Source organism: Onychomys torridus, chromosome 7 (genome assembly GCF_903995425.1).
Source record: "Onychomys torridus chromosome 7, mOncTor1.1, whole genome shotgun sequence".
NCBI classification, from domain to species: Eukaryota; Metazoa; Chordata; class Mammalia; order Rodentia; family Cricetidae; genus Onychomys; species Onychomys torridus.
The window spans coordinates 48035710-48058144 of record NC_050449.1 but is presented as its reverse complement, the minus strand read 5'-3'; the positions used below and the strand labels follow the sequence as shown (position 1 = coordinate 48058144).

Below are 22435 nucleotides of genomic sequence, written 5' to 3'. Positions count from 1 at the left end.
TGTCATTTTATTACTTGAGATGACTTCCTTCTGGAAACCTGCCAGCTTCCAGAGCACTGATTCAGGAGGAGTCTAATTTTCCAGAATGACAGGTATAAAACGTTGGTCACCGTCAACAGGCTCGTTACTACCCCTAGTGTCCGGTCACCTGCTGGGACCGGTCACCTGCTGGGATCGGTCACCTGCTGGTCATTCACTGGTCACCTGTCCTTCTGGAAAGAACAGAGAGCCCCCAGACTTTTCCCTTTAGCACTGGGGATTGAACATGGGGCCTCATACACGCTAGGTGAATGCTCTACCACCCGGGACTTCCCAGTGCTTACAGAGGGTCTGGGAAGAGCAGGGTTTTGAGGAGAGCACAAGGCATCCCATTTTGAGGTCTCTCTTCTGACATAACACTCAGCCCTCTTCTTTCCTATCCTGCCATAAAAATGATGCCCTGCTAGAAGTCAACATCGACAGTGGTAAAAACTGGTGAAGGAGAGAGTTAAAGACCCACAAGCTGAGTGAGGCAGTGCCATGCTGGCGATTCGTATGGATGGCTCTCGGCTATAACTCAGCTAGAACCCTGAGTGAGCAGGAAGGGCATTACACACACTCGGACTCAGGTGATAGTCCCTTGGAGGGCCTCAGTTTCCAAGGCCCTTCCAAGGGGAGAAGAGCTCAATTTGTCTGGGAAATTCCTCTTTGACCTTTTTTCTTAACCCAGGTACCCCAAATTCTTTAAGCCCAGGACACGAGGGTTGAATATGACCCTCTGTGGGCCAGCTGTAAGGGTAAGTGAGGTCTCCCCTCCCACCAAGCCCTGGTAGAAGAACAGGGTCCACCTGAAGTGGGGGAAGAATAGGGTTACCAGATAAGGACGGAGAGTTCTCCTGCACTGGGTGCCAGACCTCAAAAAAGGCCTGTTCTGGGAGGACAGGCCTCCCTCACTCTGTAACCAGAAGGCTCTCATCAGGATAAGTAGCTTAGCCTCTATCTTCCCCAGGGTGGCTGTCTTTTCACTTCCTCTGTGTAGTTTTGTGAAAGCCAGAACCAGTTTGCCCAAATTTAGTTAGGGGTGGAAGTACACCTGTGCTTTAATGGTGGGGACTTAGAAACAGACCGTTTTAGAGGAGGCTGCTGAGATGGTAGGAGACTATGACTAATTTTGTGGTGGCTCTCCAGTCTGTGATTTCAAAGGTGTATCAGCTCTGAGCACAGGGTTTGACCTTGTGGTCCAGGCCCCATCTTTCGAGGGCACACCTCGCTAAGGGAGCTCACAGCTTCATTTGGTAACATTACCGTCTTCATCCCCATGTGGGGCAGCTTCCATCCAGCATCCCTAGAGGACAGTGTTGTAAGAGATGCTCCAAAGTCAGTGAATCCAGAATTCTCAGAAACCTCAGCTTTATCATCCTTTCATCCTCTCTGGAGCAGGTCGCCATAGCAACAGAGGAGATGCTCCAGCCTTGTGGCCCAGGCCTTGCCCACAGTGTGCATAAGAAAGAGCCAACTCAGTCCTTCCCTTCTGTGCCAGGTTGTCATAGCAACAGGAGGGATGCTCCAGCCCTGTGGACCATGCCCTACTCACTCAACTCTGTCCTTTCCTTCTCCCGCTTCGGACCCTTCTCCCTTCATAACCCCCTGTGTCTTTTGCTTTAACACGTATCTCAGGTTCTTAAGCAGACTGCTGCCAGGTGGGCCTGGGTGTGTTCGAAAACTTAGTTTGAACCTGCAGTACCAGCAAGGAATAAGGCCGAGTGTACGAAGCAGGTAATTGGCCTGGCTTCCTGGAAACTGGGCAGGGATGGGGATAACCCCACCCTGACAAACAGATGGGACTCCCTGGAGCCAGGGTCATACCCTTAGGGCATCTGTGACCAGCTATACAGGTTACCCACTACACAATTCCAGTAGGTTCTGTTTATATAGCTATGGCGATGATGTGTCTCTGGTGTTGTACAATCTTGCAGCCCTGTGGAGTCTTGAGGGTGTGTATTGAAATCCCTCTGCTCATCTATCTACCCAGGAAGGTGAGGTGTGGCCAGGTAAATCCTGGGAAAGATGGTGCTGAGGGACACTGGGGCTGAGATGATAACAGACATCCAGGAGCCAGCCTCTTCCGGCAAAGAGGGGAGACCCTTACTCAGAGCTACCCAGCCTGGCCAGACAGAGCTAGGACAGGCAAAGCCCCAGCTCTCCCTGGCCCATGCCCTCTCCATGGGACAATGGAGACTACAGGCAGACACCGTGGAGTGGGGAGCCCCTTAGAATTCCGAGAGCTCTAGGAACATCCCCAGCTCCACTCTGAGCCTCTCAGGACTAGTGAGTATGAAGAATGCTGGGGTGGGAGTCTTGCCCAAACTGTAAAGCCTATACTCTCTTAGAAGGGAGGTTCAGAGTCCCCCAAAGTCCAACCTTTTTCTTGTCTGGATGGGGACACTGAAACTCAGAGGGAAGCATGCTCTTGTATGGAGATACAACAAATCAGAGCACAGACTTGATTTCTCCTACAGAGGGGAAGGGAGGACACTGGAGGAAGTGAGATAGAACACAGGGTCTCCTAACCTTTGTTACCCATCTCCCCCAACCAGCTCCCTAATTGATGGGCGGACACTCAACAAAGAGTCCCCAAGTCATGGCCTGGCGCTCTCAGCTCCAGAGAAGGCCTCCCCGTCAGATGCCGCAGGTAAGTTTGCTTGAGTATTTCTGGAGGGAGTTGTGGGGGCTGCTGGGAGCCAAGGGGAGAATTTGTGAAGAGCCCATGGAAATCTTGCTATGTCCACATCCCAGGGACCCCAGCTAACTCTTCACTCATAGCTGCCAAGCTGCCATTGGGGCCAGGCATGATGGAAAATACAGGGGCTGATTTCTTCCTCAGTAAGGTTGGGAAGGAGGTCAATGATGGGGGGAACCTAGTAGACAGAGCCTGCATGCTTAGGCTGCCAGTGGACAGGAAGGGGCCTAGCAACACCTTGGGAGTTTGGATCTAGTTAACTGGGGCACGGGGCAGGCAGACGGGGGCAAACTAGCCCAGTTTGTTTTGGAAGCTGGCTCGTCACACTCTGTGACTTTCCCCTCAGATAAGTGTGCCTCAAGGAAGGCAGTTATCATTCACCCTGAAAACTTATCTGGATGATAATCATATCATTACAGCATTTGCTCATTTTTGTGTGCAGGACAGTATTGTAACAAAAGCAGCGTTTCAAAAATCAAAAAAGAAACATTAGGCACCCAGCTCAGGGGTTCCCAGCTTCCCACTCTCTGTGCTGTCCTTGAGAGCTAACTGTCCCTGGCATGGGTCACCTTTCAAGGCTGAGCATTGTGTTGCCGCTCTTCCCAGCAGGAAGTTTGCTGTAGTCTCCTCCAGAAGACGGGCAGACATCTATGTGGGAGCTGGTTGAGGTCGAAGGCAAGATACTGTTAGGTGGCTATGTTTGAAGTGGTAGTGTATTTTGGTGGATGGCCTTCCGTTTGGGTATGCCTGTGTTTTCCTCATGCTTTAAAGTGTCTACAAGTTTGGGAGCAGGGGTGGCAGTGTGTGGAATGAGGCAAGGCAGGGAAGAAGGGGCCATTTCTAAGTCCCTGGACCACGGAGTGATGTTAGAACCAGGAACCAGAGAAAGAGGAGGAGGCCCATGGCCTCTGTCCCAAATGTTCTTTCCTCGTATTTCGGGTGACTAGACTTTTCTGGGGCCCCAGAGTGGCTAAAAGACAACAGTGTCCAGATTTCTCTGCCGTGTCACAGGTATTGCCATCGGCTAGAGGGAAGTCACTATGCCCATTTTCAGCAGGGAAACTGAGGCATGAGGAAGTATCTATTTCAGGCATAATAACACACACCTGTGGTCTCAACACTTAGGATGAGGCAGGATAATTGCTGTATGTCTAATACCAGCCAGGGAGACCTAGCCAGTTCCTAGCCAGCCACGTCTCTAAATGAATACAAAATAAAATATCCAAAAACCACAGTCAAAGAAGCAGAATGCCCTGGACCAGGACTGGCTGCTCCCTCCTCCAGTCCCTTCACTGAGTGGGCTTGTTGCTGCCACTTGACAGGCTGCCTCTGGTGGCCTTGGGAAGGTGCGGCCTGCGGACTGAGAGTGCCTACTAGAGGTCTTTAACACATCCTCCTGCCAGAAGTAAAGAAGGAGGAGTCAGGCCATTCCCTGGTTTCAGAGAATGGTTCGCTAGGCTCCACAGGGGGCAAAAGCTGAGCCAACATGCGGCCCAGGTGGGCTTCACTGGCATGCTCCTGGGAGCCCAGGCACCTCCCTGACCTGTCGGGTTCCCAGGGCAATGTCCTCCCTGACAGTATCCCCTCCCTGCACAGACCCAGCTTGCTTATGCAGATGTTTAATTGCTTCCTGAGGCACTTGAAGGGCAAAGCCCTGGGGCTCAGAGGTCCTGGGAGTGGGTGGTGGCATTGGCATCCTTGCAGTTGAAAGAGAAGGAAGGGAGCTGATATGGGAGAGCTCAGAAGAGCATCTGGCTTCCTTGAGAGGTGCGAGTGACATTAGCCTAGGGGCCTCAGTTGCTCAGCAGCTGCAGGCACAGGAAGAGCAGGTCTCAACAGGCTGGGTATGGAAGGTGCCCAGTGAAGGTGCCATGTGCAGCACCACCTGAGCAGCTGGGGACAGGCAGGATGAGGAGAGGACACTTAATGTAGGGTGGGGTTCCGGGAAAGGGACAAGACTACCACACCTAGTTTGCCAGGACTGTGGGTATCTGTCAGACATAGGCCAGCTGGCCTCTGTCTTGTGTTCTGGGCTCTGGAGACAGTGAAGTAGATGAGCTTCCTTCCTGTCCTCCATGGACTCCCAGCCTGGATACAGATACATGCTGAGGGACAGCATGGACAGAGGAAGTAGGCCTGCTCCTGGAGGGCTGGGGCTAGTGTGGGCATCCTAGATGTGGAGGACCTTTTGCTAGCCTCAGACCCTCTTGCTCCAATAGGCTAGGGATGGGGGCCAGAGGGCTAATGGGCCTCTTATCCCCATGGTTGTCAGCAGGCACCCAGAACAGAGGATGCATGGGCTCCTCTAGGTCCCACTCACATAAGCCATGTCTCTGGAGTGGGGAGGATGTTGGTGGAACAGCCCGGAGTGCCAGATGTAACTGGAATGAGTGTCTACCATCAGCATGCTAGACCCTGAGTTTAGGCCTGGCATCCTTTGTCTCCCTGGGTGAGGAAGATCCTGGGGGTTGTGGAGAGGCTGGGCTATGGTGGTTATTGAAGGAAGAGGTGGGGAAGGGTCACAGGTTGAGTGGGTGGGTTGTGAAGCCGCCCTGTGGCGTAGTGCTTTTCAGAAGATTGAAAGCAGGCAGTGGTCTACTCCAAAGGCTTAGGAGGGCATTTGTGGGATTCAGACAGGATAGAAAACCCCTGATCCTCCCCAGCAACACATGCTGCCCCTTGTTGAGTAGTTACTGTGGCCAGGCTCAGAAGGCAGGCTTTCATTTCCTTCCTCCTGGTAGCCAAGGGCAAAGGTGCTTATGTCAATTCCAACTGAGAAAAGAAACCCACACAGAGGTTTAGAAATTTTCTACTTTTCTTCTCTCTGCCTGTCTCTCTCTCTACGAGTGTCTGTCTCTCTTTGTTTCTCTCTGTGTGTCTCTGTCCTTCTCTCATCTCACTCTGTAGCCCAGCTGTCCTTGAACTTGCTATCCTTCTGTCTCAGCCTCCTGAGTGCTGGGGTGAAAGATCTAGGTCTCCACAGACAGAAGTGATTCTCTCTCTGAGCCAAACAGCTTTCTAGAGAGACACTCCCCCCCTCAAGTGGCCCCATTTGGTCTCTTTGGGCCGTCCATTGTTGCACAGAGGAGTCAGGCCAGCCCCAGCCTCCCCACCACCTAGCTACTGAGCTCCTGGATTCTTGCCTGCAGGAGTCAGGGTTCAGTGTGGGCCCTTCAGAGGCGCCTTGGTCTCCTTAAATTCCCAAGAGGGTTGAGGGTCCTACAGTCCAGTCCTCAAGGCTGGACTCCCAGGGAGCAGTGGTGCCAAGCCATACTGGAATCTGACCTCCACACAAAGGCAGCCTTGTGCCAGGGCCTGAGACATTAGCCCTTTCAAGGTTGAACATGAACCCCAGCTGGAAAGGGGGAGTGGCCCAGGGAGAGTAGCTAACAGGGACAAAGCTAATAGGGGTGCTTACTGGGGCTAGCTCTCCCCCCTGCCCCCCCGCCCCCAGGGAACTCTAAGCTGAGGACTGGGAAGTGGGTTACTCAGCTCTACTTAGTCTCTAGGCCAGAGAAGACCTTAGGGCCCAAAGGATTTATACCATTTCATTGTCCCTTACCCTTGTCCCAGGGGCACGTGTGAGGGCCCAGGCTGGAGCACCAAGCTGTAGAGACAGAAGGGAACAGAGTCCTACCCTTATGTCTAGAAGCTCATAACCTGAAGCTGGGGACCAGGAAGGGGTCCAGCTCTTATTCTAGCCTTTGTGGGAATAAGATTCAGGGAAGTGGGAAGGGCTTCCCTGAGATCTGGAGAAATGGTAGAAGTGCTTCTTCATCTATAAAGTGGAAACAGGGGGTAGTCACAGCCCTGTCAGCCAAAGACACATCTGAGGCGTCCTTGGAGAGCCCTTTCCAGGGGTCAAAGTACATGGCGGCTTCTAGACATTCTTCAGACACTGCTTGATGTTCCAACCCTCTGCCCTCTCCTGGGGACTTTGCTTTCAGGGCAGGTAGGAGAATTCCAGACTTCATTCTTCTGCAGAGATGGTCTCAGCCCAGAGTCTCCTATGTGTCTTCCAAGCTGGCTAAAACCCTGAGCAGTAACTGGGAGGGACTAATAGCAGTTATGGTTTTCCTTGTTATCATCCAGACAGGGGAACTGAGGCTCAGGAAGAACAGACATCTGCATAGGGTCACTCTTCTTTTGACCAATCGCAGGGAAGCCTAGCAAGAGCCCCGCTCCAGGGCCTCTCCTACCAAAAGAAACAAAATCATTGGACTTGCAGAATCGTCTACACCACACCACCGAGGTCTTGACAGGCCACTCAGACCTATGTGCCTTGTCCTTATGTCCTGAGGCCAATGTGACCTCTGCACCTTCGGCATCCCCAAAAGTGCCCCTCTAGGTGCCCTCCTAGAGGCCCTCATCATGGGATCTCTGGGTGAGAAGACCTCCTAGGGTTGGTTCTCCATGTGGGGTAGGAGCTGTGGGTGCCGTGCCGTGAAGCAGTTCTGATGTCATTCACGTGGTCTTGGGGAGAATTCTGTCACTGGCCTGCGAGCCCCTTGTCCTCAGGACCAGTGTATGTCATCCCCACCCCTGTGCCCCACAAATATACTTCATTTCTGAAGTTGGCTATTCCCACAGGCTACAGGAAACACCTCTGTCCCCTATTCGCCACCCTCACCCTCTGCCCCTGTGCTGGAGTTTTTCTCCTTCCCAGAAAATGTAGTGATTTTTCTCTGCTGTTTAGAAGCCTTTGTTCCAAAAATCCAGAGCACACACCTCCCTGCCTGCCCAGCACCCGTTAGCACAATGGGTGCATTGTAAAGCACCCTGCCAGGGTCAGGCCAAGATGAGAGGCGACATGAAAGGTACTGGAAGAAAAGGGAGGTGACAGATAGTGTGAGTGGGGCAGGAAGAGCCCACCCTCACGCCCAGCAGCCTGGCTCTGGGGCAGGCGGTTCCCAGCTGGCTGATGGACTAATGGTTCTAGCACAAGTTTCCTAGCAGCTTGGTTCCATTTGCATGGCAGGTTGAGTGATGTCTGGAGTCTTCTATGGGCATCCCGGTGCCTTGCTGGGTGATGGAGATTTCAAGCGGCTTCTAGCTGTCGGTCGTGGCTATTACCCCAGCACTAACCTTAACTTAAGCACAGCAGAGAGCCCAGCGTTGTGCCCCTGTTAAATTTTGAGGGTTATCAGCTGTCCCACCTGATTCCCTAAGTCTTCCCAGTCCCTAGCGGACCACCCCAGACAGAGAGACAGAGGTACTCACAGCAAGCATGATCTTTCCCTCATGCATGACTCTATGAGCCTACCATAGCTCATGGACTCAGATCTTCCCACCCTCCATTCACTGGACAATCTTTCTAGCTACTGGACACAAGACAAATACCAGGACCAATGGAGATAGTGTCCCAACCCTGCCTTTGACTTGCTAAGACTTTGGCTCATCCATACCTCCCTGGTATTCAATTTCTTCCTCAGAAGCAGACTCACTCTCTCTCTCCTCCATCCCTCTCTCCCATAAATTAAAAAAAAATGTGTATGTTTATGTTGTATATGTGTAATGTTTATGCCGGTGTGCATGTGGGTACATGTATGTGTGTAAGCCAGCGTCCACACTGAGTGTCTTTCTCTGTTTCTCTCTACCTTACTTTTCTGAGACAAGGTTTCTAACTGAACTCAGATGACACAGATTGGATAAACTGGCTTGTCAGTAAGCTTGGGAAAGCCACCTGACTCCACCCCACAGTGCTAGAGTTATAGATAGCTCCCACCATATCTGGCTTTTTTACATGGGTGCTGGGGACTTGAACTCAGGTCCTCATGCTTGGATGGTATCTTTCCAACCCCCAAGCCCATTTGCTTTTTTTTTTTTTCCCTAGCTTGATGCTATGCTATACCTATGAGCATTTCTTTGTGTCTTTAAGCATTTTAATGTCTTATTGTCATGACTGTCTAGGAACCCCTGATTCCCATCATGTATCTCATTAGTCCCTCTTAGACACCAAGGCTGTTCCCAGTGGAACACAGGGTTGCTGCCCATTGCCATAGGCTTGCTGTATCTGTCTCACTGTTTCGCTTGAGCAATATCTTAAGAGCATCATTGCTGACTGCAGGAACACCCCTCCTGTCGGCAGCACTATTGGCCACCCTGGGGAAACCATCAGTTTGTGCCCCCACGTTGTATGGCATCCTTCCTAACAGTGGAGCCTGGCTGGGTCTTTGCTACTGTGGGTTCTTCCCCTCTGGGAGAATCAGGAGTGGGAGGTAGCAGGTGCATGAGATGCTTCAGGGGATGAAATGTTATTTAGCTAGAGGACAACGGAGGAGAAGAGTAGGAAACGAGAAGGAATGGACTTCTGGGGTCCCCGGGAAAAGGCTGCAGCTTCCCTCTGCCCTGCCGCCTCTGCCTGCTTCTTCTTTCTCCGTCTTTCACTTTCTATGAAGCGGCTTCAAATACCTCACCATCTCAGCTGGCCTGCCTGATCTCAGCCTGCCTATCCTAATCTCATCAGTCACTTCTGGGAGAGAGGGGGAGAGGGGAAGAGCTCTGATTGTGTCCATCCTTACCTACTTGGAGCAGTCCAGCTGGCCGGCCTGCCTGCACACTGACACATGGACACGTGGCCGAGCTTGAAGGTCTTTTTCACTCATGTGGTCAAGGCAGCAGGCCTTTCTTACTGCCCAAGGCCCAGCACTGAGGGCAGGGATCCTTCTGACTGCTCTGCCCTGCGTTCAGCACACCACACCAAGAGCTAAATCCCAGGCTCAGGCCTTTTAACCTGTTGTCCAAACATGTCCCCTTGGCTACAGGGTGGAGGTTGGAGGAAGGCAGTGTCAGCGTGGGCTTGGGAGCAGGAAGCACAGATCGGAGGAATGGGGAGGAGGTACCCCAGACCTCTGTTTGGCCTTCTTTCAGTTCCCAAGTCCAAGGGCAGGCTTCTCCGCTGGCATCAGAAACCCAGGAACCAGGGACCTGTGGTAGACTCGAGCCAGAGGGATATTGGCCAATGTAAGTTCCACCAGACCCTATTGTTTGGGGCTTGGTCTGGTATTTACTGCTCTATGGGTCTGTGGCTCCCCACTACCTGCATTTGGATAGCACCATGCCCTACCATCCTGTGGGACCAGGTGAAGCAGAAAGATAAAGTCTTGGCTCTCTCTGACACACAGTCACTCAGGCTAGTCCACTACACTACAAGGATAAGGAGGAGGCCAACTTGTTCTTCTATAAATACCGAAAATCACCATGCCCAAGCTAACTGGGTCCTGAGCCATCGCTGCACCCTGCCTCTCCTGCTTGCCATACAGGTGGCCTCCTCTCTGGATCCTGAGTATTAGCAGCCTGGCACAGAGCAGAGGCCCTTAACTGAACTGACACAGAATGTGTCCCTGTAGCAGAGTGAAGGGTCTTCCAGCTAGAGTCACAGCATGCACAAAGGTACACAGGAAGGGGGCCAAGGGGCTTGCAAACATCTCAGGGTGTAAGGAAGGGGGCACTGAGGCTAGGATTGCTAATGGAACCCTGTGAGAGACGATGGCCTGCCGGAGAACAAGGGGGTGGCCAGCGCCTATGGCCCATGAGCTCACCCGAAGACTTCTGAGCAGATCTGATTTGGGTGTAGCAGGGACACTTTGGAAGCCTGAGGAGTGTGGGACAAGTTATCAGCTAGAAGATCAGCTAGAAGTCCAAGGTCACCAAGACGGGATGTGGGCAGGAGTTGCCATCTCCTCCCAGAGGAGACGTGGAAACCCGGTTTACAGCACAGCCCACTACAAGGGACAGCACACCAGATGAGGACAGTGTAAGTGTCAGGCCGTGTGGCTCTGAACTACAGTTCTGCCACCCATCTCTGCTACTACTCAGCCACCCTGAGACCTATAGCTTTAGCTAGGTGATGGGAGGTTGTAGGCATGTAAGCCCGCACTCATCTCATGTGACCATGGTGACCTGTTCCTGGGAAAAGGATAACTGGTCCTCAGGGAGGGGAGAGGCTGGCTCTTTCTCCTTAGGTTTTCTCTGCTGGCTAGTGTGAAGGGCCTATTGGCCTAACTGGGCCTATGGACAAAGAGGGCCAGCAAGCTTCATGCTGCTAGCTAGGAAGCCCTGTTCTTTGTGACATAGTTCCCCAAGGCTAGGGCTCTGGCCTGTTTCATGAAACAGCTGGACTAAGGGAGCGGAAGTACAGACCAACCAGCTTCTCCTCTCTTCCCACTCTGGCTTTCTTCCTTTCAAGTAGTGGGTAAGCTAAGCACACCAAAGCACAGACTCCAGGGCAGAAAGCAGGAACAAGACAGAAGAAATGAGGTGAGGAACTCTGTCCAAAACATGCACCAAAAATGTAAACATGGCTGGTGCTGGAGACCAGGGGCAGGGAACATACGCTTAGAATATGCCTGTGTTCATCATCAAATTCCCTTGTACCAAAGTAAAAGTCTAAAAACGCTTTTTTTTTCTGATCCATTAATCCTACCTCTAGATATCTGTCCTCTAGATGGTTAATAGTTAATGACTGTGTTTGATCTGACCCACATACTTTTTTAAATGTTTAAATGTTCAAACACACACCCACACCCACACCACACACACACACACACATACACACACACACACACACATACACACACACACAACACACACAACACACACTCAGATTTCTTGTAACTCTTGGTCTCCATTTACCTTAATTACATTTCTATTGCTGTGATAAGACACCACGACAAAAGTAACATATGAAAGAGTGTTTAATTTGGGGCTCATGGTTCCAGAGGGTTAGAGTCAGTCCATGATCATCATGGCAGCGGTTATGGCAGAAGGCAGGCAGGCTGGGTGCTGGAGCAGTAGCTAAGAGCTCACATCTCAATCCAAAAGCACAAGGGAGAGAGAGCCTTATTGAAACCTCCAAACCCACCCTCAGTGATATGCCCCTCCAACAAGGCCACACCCTTCCAACAAGGCCACACCCCTCCAACAAGGCCACACCCTTCCAACAAGGCCACACCTCCTACTCGTTCCCACACAGTCCCACCAACTGGGGGACCAAGTTATTTTGTTTTTGTTTTTGTTTTGTTTTTTTGGTTTGTTTGGTTTTTTTTTTTGGTTTTTCGAGACAGGGTTTCTCTGTAGCTTTGTGCCTTTCCTGGAACTCACTTTGGAGACCAGGCTGGCCTTGAACTCACAGAGATCCGCCTGCCTCTGTCTCTCCAGTGCTGTGATTAAAGGCATGTGCCACCATGACTGGCCAGGACCAAGTTTTTAAGCATATGAGCCTAAGGGGGCTATTCTCAGTCAAACAACCAGACCATTCCTACTGGGCACCCAAGCCCACCACTGAGGAGCAGGGCCCTCTTTTAATGTAACACACCCTCTTCCATTTCTTTAGCAGTCTCTACCAATCCCTGTTGCCTCTCTGACACAGAGGCTTGAGGCCACAAATATTGTCCTGGCATTATAGATTTCCCCCCTTAAATTTTAAATTGAGAAATTAAAAACCCTATATAGTGTGGAATGGACAAATTGAGACTGTTAACATATACACTACATCACAGACTACATTTTTTTTTGTACTGAGAACACAGAATCTACTCAACCATTTTCAAAAATACATGTTGTTATTAAGTGTATTCTCTCAAGTTGTGTGGCTTTTCTCAGACTAGAGACATACCACGTTGTTCAGGGCCTCCATCAAAAGCAAAGAAGCTGAAGGTGGAAGTGGAGGCCCCGAGTCTCAAAGAAAGCAAAAGGGTTCCTTTCTTTGTGGAGATGAAAGCGGTGCTCTGGGTCCCACTGGCAAGTTCTATTGCCAGGGCGCTCGCTCATTCATTTTTTATTGTCATGCATTATTTATGATGCTGACACACGAGCCACAAAAGTCTCATGGGCATTTTGAGTTTTTCCTCCTTGGTTATGAGTCAGATGGCATGATCTTTCCCTTCCCACCTCGCTTTGTTTTGAATAACTGCTAACCGCACTGCTGAGTTGTTTGTAACTGTGAAGGTTAGCATATAGGGTATATCCCCAGCAGCACACACAACCAAAACCAACCTAACCACAATAACAGCCAAAGAAAAAGCAGCTCCTTTTTTGCTGTTTGGATAAGGAGGCCACCCACTTTTGCACAGCACAAGCCTCTGAGCCATTTCATATTTCTGAGAGGATGTATTCCATTTTTGTCATTAAAACAAGATTATAACTGCTTAGCGTTAAGTCTCTTGGTCTGGACTAGGGATGCAATACAGCAGTGGAGCTCCTGCCCTAGCATGCACAGGGCCCTGACTTCAGTCTCCAGTCCATGTAGAAACAGAAGGAAGAAAATTCTTGGCTTGAGGGAGGTTTTAGCAATGATCTCAAGACTGACACTTACCTCTGCTTGTCTTGGCAGCTAGGGGAACAGGTGCAGTGGGGCATGCATGGGTTTTTGGAAGCGATCACAGGAGGACACCGCTTTTTCTGGTCCAAGCAGTCAGAAGGGAGGAGAAAGATTGCCAGGAAGACAGCACCTGGGCGCCCAGCTCCACACACACTAAACACACCAGCTTCTGGGTCCTTGCTCTGTTTGGAAGATCAACATTCTTTTTTTTTTTTTTTTCCTTTGGAGACAGGGTCTCATGCAGTCCAAGCTGCTTTCAAACTTGCTGTGTAGCTAGAAACGATCTTGAACTTCTGATCCTGCTTTCTCCACTTCTTAAGTATTGGTTTTATAGGCGTGAACTGCAACACGTGGTTTATGTGGTGCTGGAGATTGAATCCGGGGCTTCGTGCCTGCTACATAATATCTGCCCGCTTTTCTGTGTCCGCAGCCCTTCTGCTCCTCATTTTCTCTCCTGATCTCTTAGATATAGTTTATACACCATTTAATCCACCTATTGTACATGTGCAATCCAAGGGTTTTTTTATTTACTTATTATATGTATGTGGGTTGGGTTGGGTATGTGGCAGTACGATGGTACTCGGGTAACATGTGGGAGTTAGCTCTTTCCTTCCAGCGTGTAGGTCCTAGGAACTGAACTCAGATCATTAGGCAAGTGCCTTTACCTACTGAGCCATCATGCCAGGCCCAATTCAATGGTTTTCAGGAATTTACAGAGTTCTGTAATCATCACCACAATTCACTTTTAGAATATTTTCATCGACCCTGAAAGATTCCTTATACTCTTCTTGTGGTCATTCCCATCCCTACCCCTAGCCTTAGGCAACAAGCTGCTCTTTTTCTGGATACTTCTTACACTTGGAGTCATGTGGCACATGGTCCTTTGAATCTGGCTTCTTTCACTGAACATGGTTTAAGCTGACTCCATGTTCGAGGCAGAATTCTTCGAGTAGAAATGGATCCCATCCTACGGATCATGCACATTGTGCCTTTAATCACCTGTCTGCGGACATCTGAGTTCTTCCCCCTCTTGGGCGGATAAATAATATTGGTATGAACATCCACATACAAGTGTTTGTGGGGACACATGTTTCTGTTTTTCTTGAGTAGATACCTAGGGGCCACAATGCCGGGCAGTGTAGTAACTCCTCTAGAAATTGCCAAGCTGTCTCCCGATAGGGCTGTATGCCACCTTTCCCACCAACCAGCACTGCCTGAGCACCTGGCTTCTCAGTCCTCATTAACCCCTCTTTACCTTCCATGATTACAGTGCAGCCAAGAGGAAGATCACTAATTTGGGTCACAGCGGGGAATGACAGGGTCAAGGTTTGGAACCCAAGTTACCCTGACTCTTTTTCAGTTTATGGGTTAGTGGATGGAGTCTGCAAAGGGCAGGGTTGGGGCCTGGGGTTGGGGCCAGGGCTTTGGGACAGTTTTGACACCTCCACCCTAAGGGCAATGGGCTCTAGCAGCAGCGGCAACAGGGACTTGGTCTGGGAAAGGGGGCGTTGCCAGCCAACTTGTTCTGGCTTCTGCCAAAACAGGTCACAATAAAACGTTCTCTCTGGTGCCCTCCCCTGGCCCAGCCTGTGTGTCTCACAGGCTTCCATGCCCCCTTCTTCATATTTCCTTTCGACTGGGCCTGGGCGTGTTCTTCTGTCTCAGTGCCATGAGTTTTACCTCTTTGTGCCAAAGTCAGAGTCTGTTTGCAGTCTAAGAATGTATCTATGAAGGACGAGGGCATCCAGTCTGTTTGTCTAATTCAGGCAGGACCAGAGGCAAGATGTCCTGCTGGTGCCAGCCTTGAGGCAAGCATTGTGAAGGAGATGGCTTCTTCAGGGGAGTGAACAATTGATAAGATGTGTCCGGCCAGCAGGCTGCACTGAGGCTTCACGGGCGGGGGTCCTGGACAGCTCACTTGTGCTCACATTTTTTTTTCCTTTTTTTTAGAATGACCATTCTTACCCTAGGGAAGGGAGGCCCAGCCAGATATGGTGGCACATACCTATAATCCTAGTACTTGGAAGGCAGAGGCAGGAAGATTATAAGTTCAAGGCTAGCTTTTAAAACCCTAAAACAAACAAGCAAATAAGCCAAAAGGATCTAAAGGAGTTCAGAGTACCCACGCAAACTTCCTTTACAAACAGGAGAATGGAGGAGAATGTGTGTTTATTGAGCATCTGAGTCTCCTTCATACACATCATTTCTTCCAATCCCCATACTGGATGACAAATACCCCACCTTCTCTCTGAGGAAGCACATTCAGGCTGTACTGTTTGCCCCAACCCAACATATTAAGTAGTTCAGCCAGTGCCTTCTCCTGGGCTCTGTTCTTACCCACACAGTGTCCCAAACTGTGGGATGCGACATCAGGCACATGTGAGTTCAAGTCTTGACTCTGCCACTTCCTTGCTGTGTGCTATGGGGAAAGTGAGTGAGCCGGTTTGGGCCACAGCTGCCCCGTGTGCCATAAGGCTGTCTTAGTCCACACCGTGAAGGTGGAATGAGAAGATCCAGGCATAACTGCCTGTCTAGACTTCTACTGTCAGGCTCTGCTGCCTAGGGATCTAGGCCTGTTGGTTCTCAGCCCACCTCCCCACTCCAGTTTCTCTCTAAAGCCTTGGCTTTCTGTCCAGTTGGATCTGTCCTCGCCTGCTGCCAGGAGCCTGAGAAGCTCTGAACCCAGAGACAGTCTCACCCTTGTGAGTGGGCTGAGTTTTGGTTCTGTCCAGCCTCGGCTGGCAAACTCCCGGGATACAAGCAGAGGAAGGCCCAGAAGTCTCCATCTCTGGGGCTTCCCTCCCGCTGTCTCATATCCTCTTCCATGATGTATCCCTAAACTTTGCTCACCTTCCAAGGCCAAGCCAGGCTGCCTCCTCCAAGCCACCTTCCAGCCCACCACAGGCCTAGCTTGCCTGCCAGCTCTCCAGATCCTGTCCTGAGGGGATTGTCGGCAGTAGCAGACGTGGAGGCTCTGGAGGCTCTGCCCGGAACTGGATCAGACTGTGGTCATCTTCTTCCCCTTTGCAGAGGACGCACTGTGGACAACGCGGGCGGATGGGAGAGTGCGCCTGCGCCTGGAACCCCTGTGCACGCAGCTTCCCTATACCGTGCACCGGATGTTCTATGAGGCCTTGGATAAGTATGGGGACCTCAGTGCTCTCGGCTTCAAGTGCAAAAACAAGTGGGAGCGCATCTCGTACTACCAGTACTACCTGATTGCCCGCAAAGTCGCCAAAGGCTTCCTGAAGGTAGGAGGCCCTCACTGCACACCCTTTCTTTCCCCAGACCTGCTCTCTAGCTTGAGCTCACCCCAATGCTCCACCAGGCAAGGTCCCTAGAAACCACCATTGTGAAATCTGACACCATCACTTGGGCTAACACTATATTCTGGGCCCTGCGCTAAGAATTTTACATTTATGGAGCCTCTACCACAGGCCACCTTCAAGGAAGGCTGGGAAACCGAGTAGACTGGGCTCCCCAGAAAGCCATAGGAAGGGGCAACAGGGCTGCCAGAAATTGATTCCCTAGGAGGTTTTCTGGCTGAGTAGACTCTGAGATGGGCCTGGAGGGGTCTCTGCAGTCTACTGGGAGGCAGCAGGGGAGAGAAAGGTTATTTCTGTGTGACTGACCTGCCTATCTGCCTTTGGCCTGGAGCTCGGCCTGGAGCGAGCCCACAGCGTGGCGATCCTCGGCTTCAACTCCCCAGAGTGGTTCTTCTCTGCAGTGGGCACAGTGTTTGCCGGGTAAGTGGCTGGGCAGGGATAAGGTCTCCTGTGGGTTGGTGGTGGGCAGAAAGCACAGAGAGGGTTATTATCTCTTTAGAGAGCCTCTACTACTCCCCAGCATCCCATATCTCCCCTAGGCCCTTCCGGGCCTGCCTTTCCCCACCCCTGCCTGCCGAGATGACTAACAGCATTGGAGCTCCCTGGGGATGGAGACAGTGAGGCTGTGGGGAGGGGATGGTTCCTCTGCACCTGATAAGAGTCTTCCTGTGCCTCCTCCAGGGGCATTGTCACTGGCATCTACACCACCAGCTCCCCAGAAGCCTGCCAGTACATCGCCCATGACTGCCGTGCCAATGTTGTTGTGGTTGACACACAGAAGCAGCTGGAAAAGATCCTGAAGGTCTGGAGGGAAAGAGCAGTGAGTGGGTGTGCGGGTAGAGGCTGGACATCTGCTCTAGTGTATGAAGGATGCTTTTATTTGCCCATCGAGAGTTCTTATCTCCTACAGCCTATGTGCACATGCAACATATACACCATACACACACACACACACACACACACACACACACACACACACACACACACGGTGGGGGTCATAGCACCTTTTACTCATGCTCCTGGCCAACCCATTGTTTACCATGGCTTTCCCACTGGACAGGTCTTAGCTAAAGGGAGAGCTGTGGACATTGGGCCCCTCTGTAGCTTAGTTTGTACTCTGGAGATGTTCCTTGGGCATTAGCCACCCATCTGCTCCTGAGGGTCAAGTGGTCAACCTTCTAGAACATGGTCTAGAACCCAGGTCTCTAGAGAGACCATAGTAAGTGCCTGTCTCTCTTCATCTCTGCTGAAGAAGTCACTTAAACCAAGAAGAAGCTGGAGCTTGTAGTTCTCACTTGGCTGTGGAGACCTTCCCTGGGGCAGGCCCAGGTCCTGAAGAGGGTCCCCTCAAGACTTTATATAGCTCCCTCAGGTGAGGCTGTGAGCAGCCCTGACTGAGACTCACTAGCTCACAGCAAAGTGAGGAGACCGCTCCCCCCCCCCACCAGGAAGCCTCCAGAGTCCGGGTCTGCTCAGGGAATACTAAAGCAACAAGAAAAGCTGAGTATTGCCGGGCGGTAGTGGCGCACACCTGTAATTCCAGCACTTGGGAGGAAGAGGCAGGTGGATCTCTGAGTTTGAGGCCAGCCTGGTCTACAGAGCTAGTCCAGGACAGGCTCCAAAGCTACAGAGAAACCCTGTCTCAAAAAAACCAAAAAAAAAAAAAAAAAAAAAAGAAAGAAAAGAAAAGCCGAGTATTACTCCTCCCTGAGAGGGGCCAGGGAAAAATGCAGAGCTATGGGCCAGGAAAGCTTGTGGGAGGGGGGACCCAAACTCCCCAACAAGATATAAGCGGGGACCTGAATCATCAACCTAATAACTCCTCAAGCAGCAGAGTTGGCCTTGGCAGGTGTGACTACAGAAGCCCTCCTGAGCTTGTCAGTGAAGCTGGATAAGGTACTCACCTTTGTGTATTGTGGTGAGCTACCCTGTGCTAGAGTCAGACTCCATGAAGTTTTGCTCTAATCTAAGATCATGTGATCACAGCCTTTTATTACCAGTTCAGAGTGATTATGAAAACTCCATTTCATGGCTTCTGTTTTACTGTGTGGGGTCTCTCCAATGGTACCTTGACTAGTGAGGGATTGTTCTGCCTCCTTACGGAGCCCTTCTTCTGAGCCCTGCTTTTAGGATATCACTCTGAGTATCTCCATTTGTCCAGCTTGGATGAATGTGTAGGATTGGGAGCGGACGGAAAGGTGTGGCCCCCACCCTACTCTGAGACAAGGAGTCCTAAGCTATCTTCAGGCAGCCTTCTCCCCTTGTCCAAACTCTTGGTCTGAGGGCCAACTGGTCAACCTTCTGGAACCATGGGTTTCCAGAGAGGTCATGAAAAATTCCTTCCTTTGTCTCTATTGGAGTAGTCATCAGAGAGATATATCTATTACTGGCCTTTCCAAAGCACCTCTGGACTTAGTATGACCCAGAAGTCCTCAGAAAGCCCAGTGGCCTCAGAGGCACCTAGGTGATAGGTCATTTTCTGAGCCTCACTCATCACAGCCTAACCTAGAACAGAACCAGCCTCTCCCAGGCCACTTAGGTCTGAAGCCTTGATGGTTTAGGAACTAATCTAGTGTAGGGTTGAGGCCTCATGACCTCTCATCACCATCCATATTAGCATGTTTTTGTTGTTGTCCTTGTTCAGCTCATGTTTAGGCAGTCATGTTGGTGAGGCTTTATTGGTGTAGCTTCTGACATTACTATGAGGTACAATCTCACAGAAAACTCCCTGATCCTCTGGCCCTTTCCAGCACAAAGAACTACAGGCAGCTGGCGAGTACCGGGAGCAGGAGAAATAGTCTTCCCCAGGGTCAAGCACACCAACTGGTTATCCAATACCAGATGGTCAGCTCTGAAAACATATATACATGGTGACGTTACACAGACTAAACAGACTGTGTTTATGTATTTAGGAGTGAGTGTGTGTGTGTGTGTGTGTGTGTGTGTGTGTGTGTATAAAACAACAATTAATGAAAAAAGAAGCCATGATTTTGTTTTTTATATTTATTTATTTACTTGTTTGTTTGTTTGTTTGTTTGTTTGTTTGTTTATTTTGGTTTTTTGAGACAGGGTTTCTCTGTGTAGTTTTGGTGCCTGTCCTGGATCTCACTCTGTAGACCAGGCTGGCCTGGAACTCACAGCGATCCACCTGGCTCTGCCTCCCGACCATCTGCCCGAGGCCATGAATTTGAAAGAGAGCAAGGAAGGGTCTATGGGAGGGTTTGATAGGAGGAAATTGGCCTGGGGTAAATGATGTAATTATATTATAATCTCAAAAAAGAAAAAGAGGAAGGAAGGAAGGAAAGAAGGAAGGAAGGAAGAAAAAGAGAGAAAGATTTTTCTTTTAAGGAACCAATGTAGCTGGACTGGAGAAATGACTCAGTAAAGCGCCATCCCAGCATGCATGAGAGCCTGAGTGGATCAGTAGCACACACATGAAAAGCCAGGCACTGCAGCAAGTGCCTGGACGCACAGGCACAGGTGGAGGAAGTGAGTAGATTCCTGAAGCCCATTGGCTAAGCTCACCAAAGACCTCAGAAAATATGGTTGAGTGTGATTGAGGAAAGACATCTGCTGTCCACCTGTGGCCACACACACTGCACACGTACACAACATGCCATACATGTGGTGGTAGGGGACTGTTAGGTCCCAATCCCTAAAAAGGCAGTGCTGATGACAGTGTCCTAAATGACAGTCTGGCCTCAGCTCAGGCTGGCTCAGAGGATGGCTGGCAGAATGATAGACACCTACTCATGATAGAGTCACTCCTCAGGAACCTGTGAGATAGGTCTCTGCCTGCCAGCAAGAACCACTTCCCCTACTTATGGTAATCAATAGAGACATCTAGTTCCCTATAAACACATACATGCAATACATATCAAAGCTCCAAACTAACCTTCAGGCTCTTTTCTCCTTATTAACATTAACATTTACCTGTAATGCACGTGGGCCTTCTGGCCTGCACACTTCCTCTTCTCCTCCACTCTAAACTTCTAGACTATTTCAGATTCTACTGTCCCTTCCACACTGGCAAGAACACCTGCCCCTCTACCTCTCTCACCCCACCACCCACCCCCGCCCCAGGTAGCCATAGCAGCTTTGGACTCCCCAAATGCCTCTGACTACTCTCTCTACCACCTGATAGCCATGAGGCAGTTTCATATCTACAGTAAACCTCCTTCCCACCCATGGAATGGCCTAGTTCAGTGGTTTCACTGAGCCCTCACTTAGAAGAAGGAAAACCAACTTGGCAGGCCCTGTAGCCAATGATACACCCTCTTTTGAACCCTCCCATGCTGAGCTGGGGAGGGATGGACAGCTTAAAAAGCCGCCCACTATTTTCTGCCAGGGAGACAAACCATTCCTAATATATAGCTGAAGAAGATGAGGTCCAGACCCAGGACCTCGGTTAAATGACTGCCTTAGGTGTTGTTCGAATCTTAGATGGTCTTTTAATAAAAAACTCAGAGCCAGATATTGGGGTAAAAGGTAAAAAGTCAGAGAAGTAGAGCAAGCCACAGCCAACCTCACCTCACCAACTCCTCAGCTGATGCTGTTTCCATGAACCTCAGACTGAAAGCCTCTGAGTCCTCACCCAAAAGGGTCTCAGCTGAACTGCTTTAGTTTCTGTTTCCTCATGCCTTATATACCTTTCTTCCCCCTGTCATCACTTCCTGGAATTAAAGGCATATGTGCTTCCCAGTACTGGGATTAAATGTGTGTGCCACCACTACATGGCACTGTTCCCAGTGTGGCCTTGAACACACAGAGATCCAGCCAGATCTCTGCCTCCCCAGTAATAGGATTAAGGGTGTCTGCCACCACTGTCTGGCCTCTATGTCTAATCTAGTAGCTGGCTCTGTCCCCTGATTCTCAGGCAAGCTTTATTGGGGTACACAATATATCACCACATTTCCCCTTTTTTTGTCTAAAATAATAAAAGAAGGTTATAACTAATATAAGAAACTATATACAACAACTACATACAATATATACAGTAAAGAATTACATTAACAATATCCAGTCCATTAACATTTGACAGATTTTGAGAAAATACTCCATTATTTATCCTATTTTGGTGAGTTCAAAATGTTGTACCTAATTTACTTTCTATCCTAACTTGTATTACCAACTGAAAACTATGTTTTGATGTCTTTAAAGTTATACATTTTATACCTATTTAGTTAATTTCTTTTCTGAATTTGTTATCAAGGAAAATTACAACTATAACTATCTAATTTTCAATTCCCTCAGAGACCCAAGAAGTAAATAATATTACCTAAGTAAGCAGGAAGTTCAAACAAGCAACTTCCAAAAAAATGTGAGAAATGACAGAAACAGCTGGCTGCCTGGACAGTCACCCAAGGTTTCTCTGCAACGTTGGGGCATCCATCTTCGGCCTACAGGCTTAGCATATCTGACAAACTCATCTGTAAAGCAGGATTTCCTGAAGGACCTTCCTACCTTGTCTAGGCAAGGCTTAGCAGTCCTTTCTTTTGTGTCCTGCTTGTCCATTTTGGACAACATTATTGTCAGCAGTTGAGGCAAGGTCCTTTTCTTGCCCAGTGGCTAACTTTTGCCACAAAGAAAATAAATCCATGAGAAGTTTCTTCAATGCCCATCATCTTCTCTGAAGTATATTGGTGCTGCCAGGAGCAGACATGTCTCATTGTCATAAAAAAATAATCTGTGTTATTAAAATATCTTAAGTACCATATTCTATAGATCTCTGAAGTATTTGAAGATGATCTGTATATCTAAAATATATCTGTTTGACCTTGAAAACATACCTGATATGACTGACTACAAGTTCATTTGTAATAGATGACTAAATAGTAACTTGCATTTCTTTATATCCTAATTAGTTGGTAATAATAACTTTCAAGGACTAGTAATTTGCATTACATTTTTTTTCAGAGCAGAGAACCAAACCCAGGGCCTTGCACTTGCTAGGCAAGCGCTCTACCACTGAGCTAAATCCCCAACCCCTACATTTTTAACTGAACTATATAAGTAACCAAATCTCTCCAGGCTTGAGGGATAATTCTATTACAAGTTGACCATGAGTTT

General features: G+C 49.7%; 1 protein-coding gene across 1 annotated transcript in view; it reads left to right on the top strand.

Annotated features, from left to right (window-relative positions):
• The window catches only part of Acsbg1 (acyl-CoA synthetase bubblegum family member 1), a 63206-nt gene that overhangs the window by 16286 nt on the left and 24485 nt on the right, over positions 1–22435 (top strand). Inside the window, 4 exon segments of the mRNA XM_036191965.1 lie at positions 2577–2671; positions 16071–16291; positions 16698–16786; positions 17048–17168. Of these exon segments, the coding sequence (XP_036047858.1) occupies positions 2577–2671; positions 16071–16291; positions 16698–16786; positions 17048–17168 (526 nt within the window).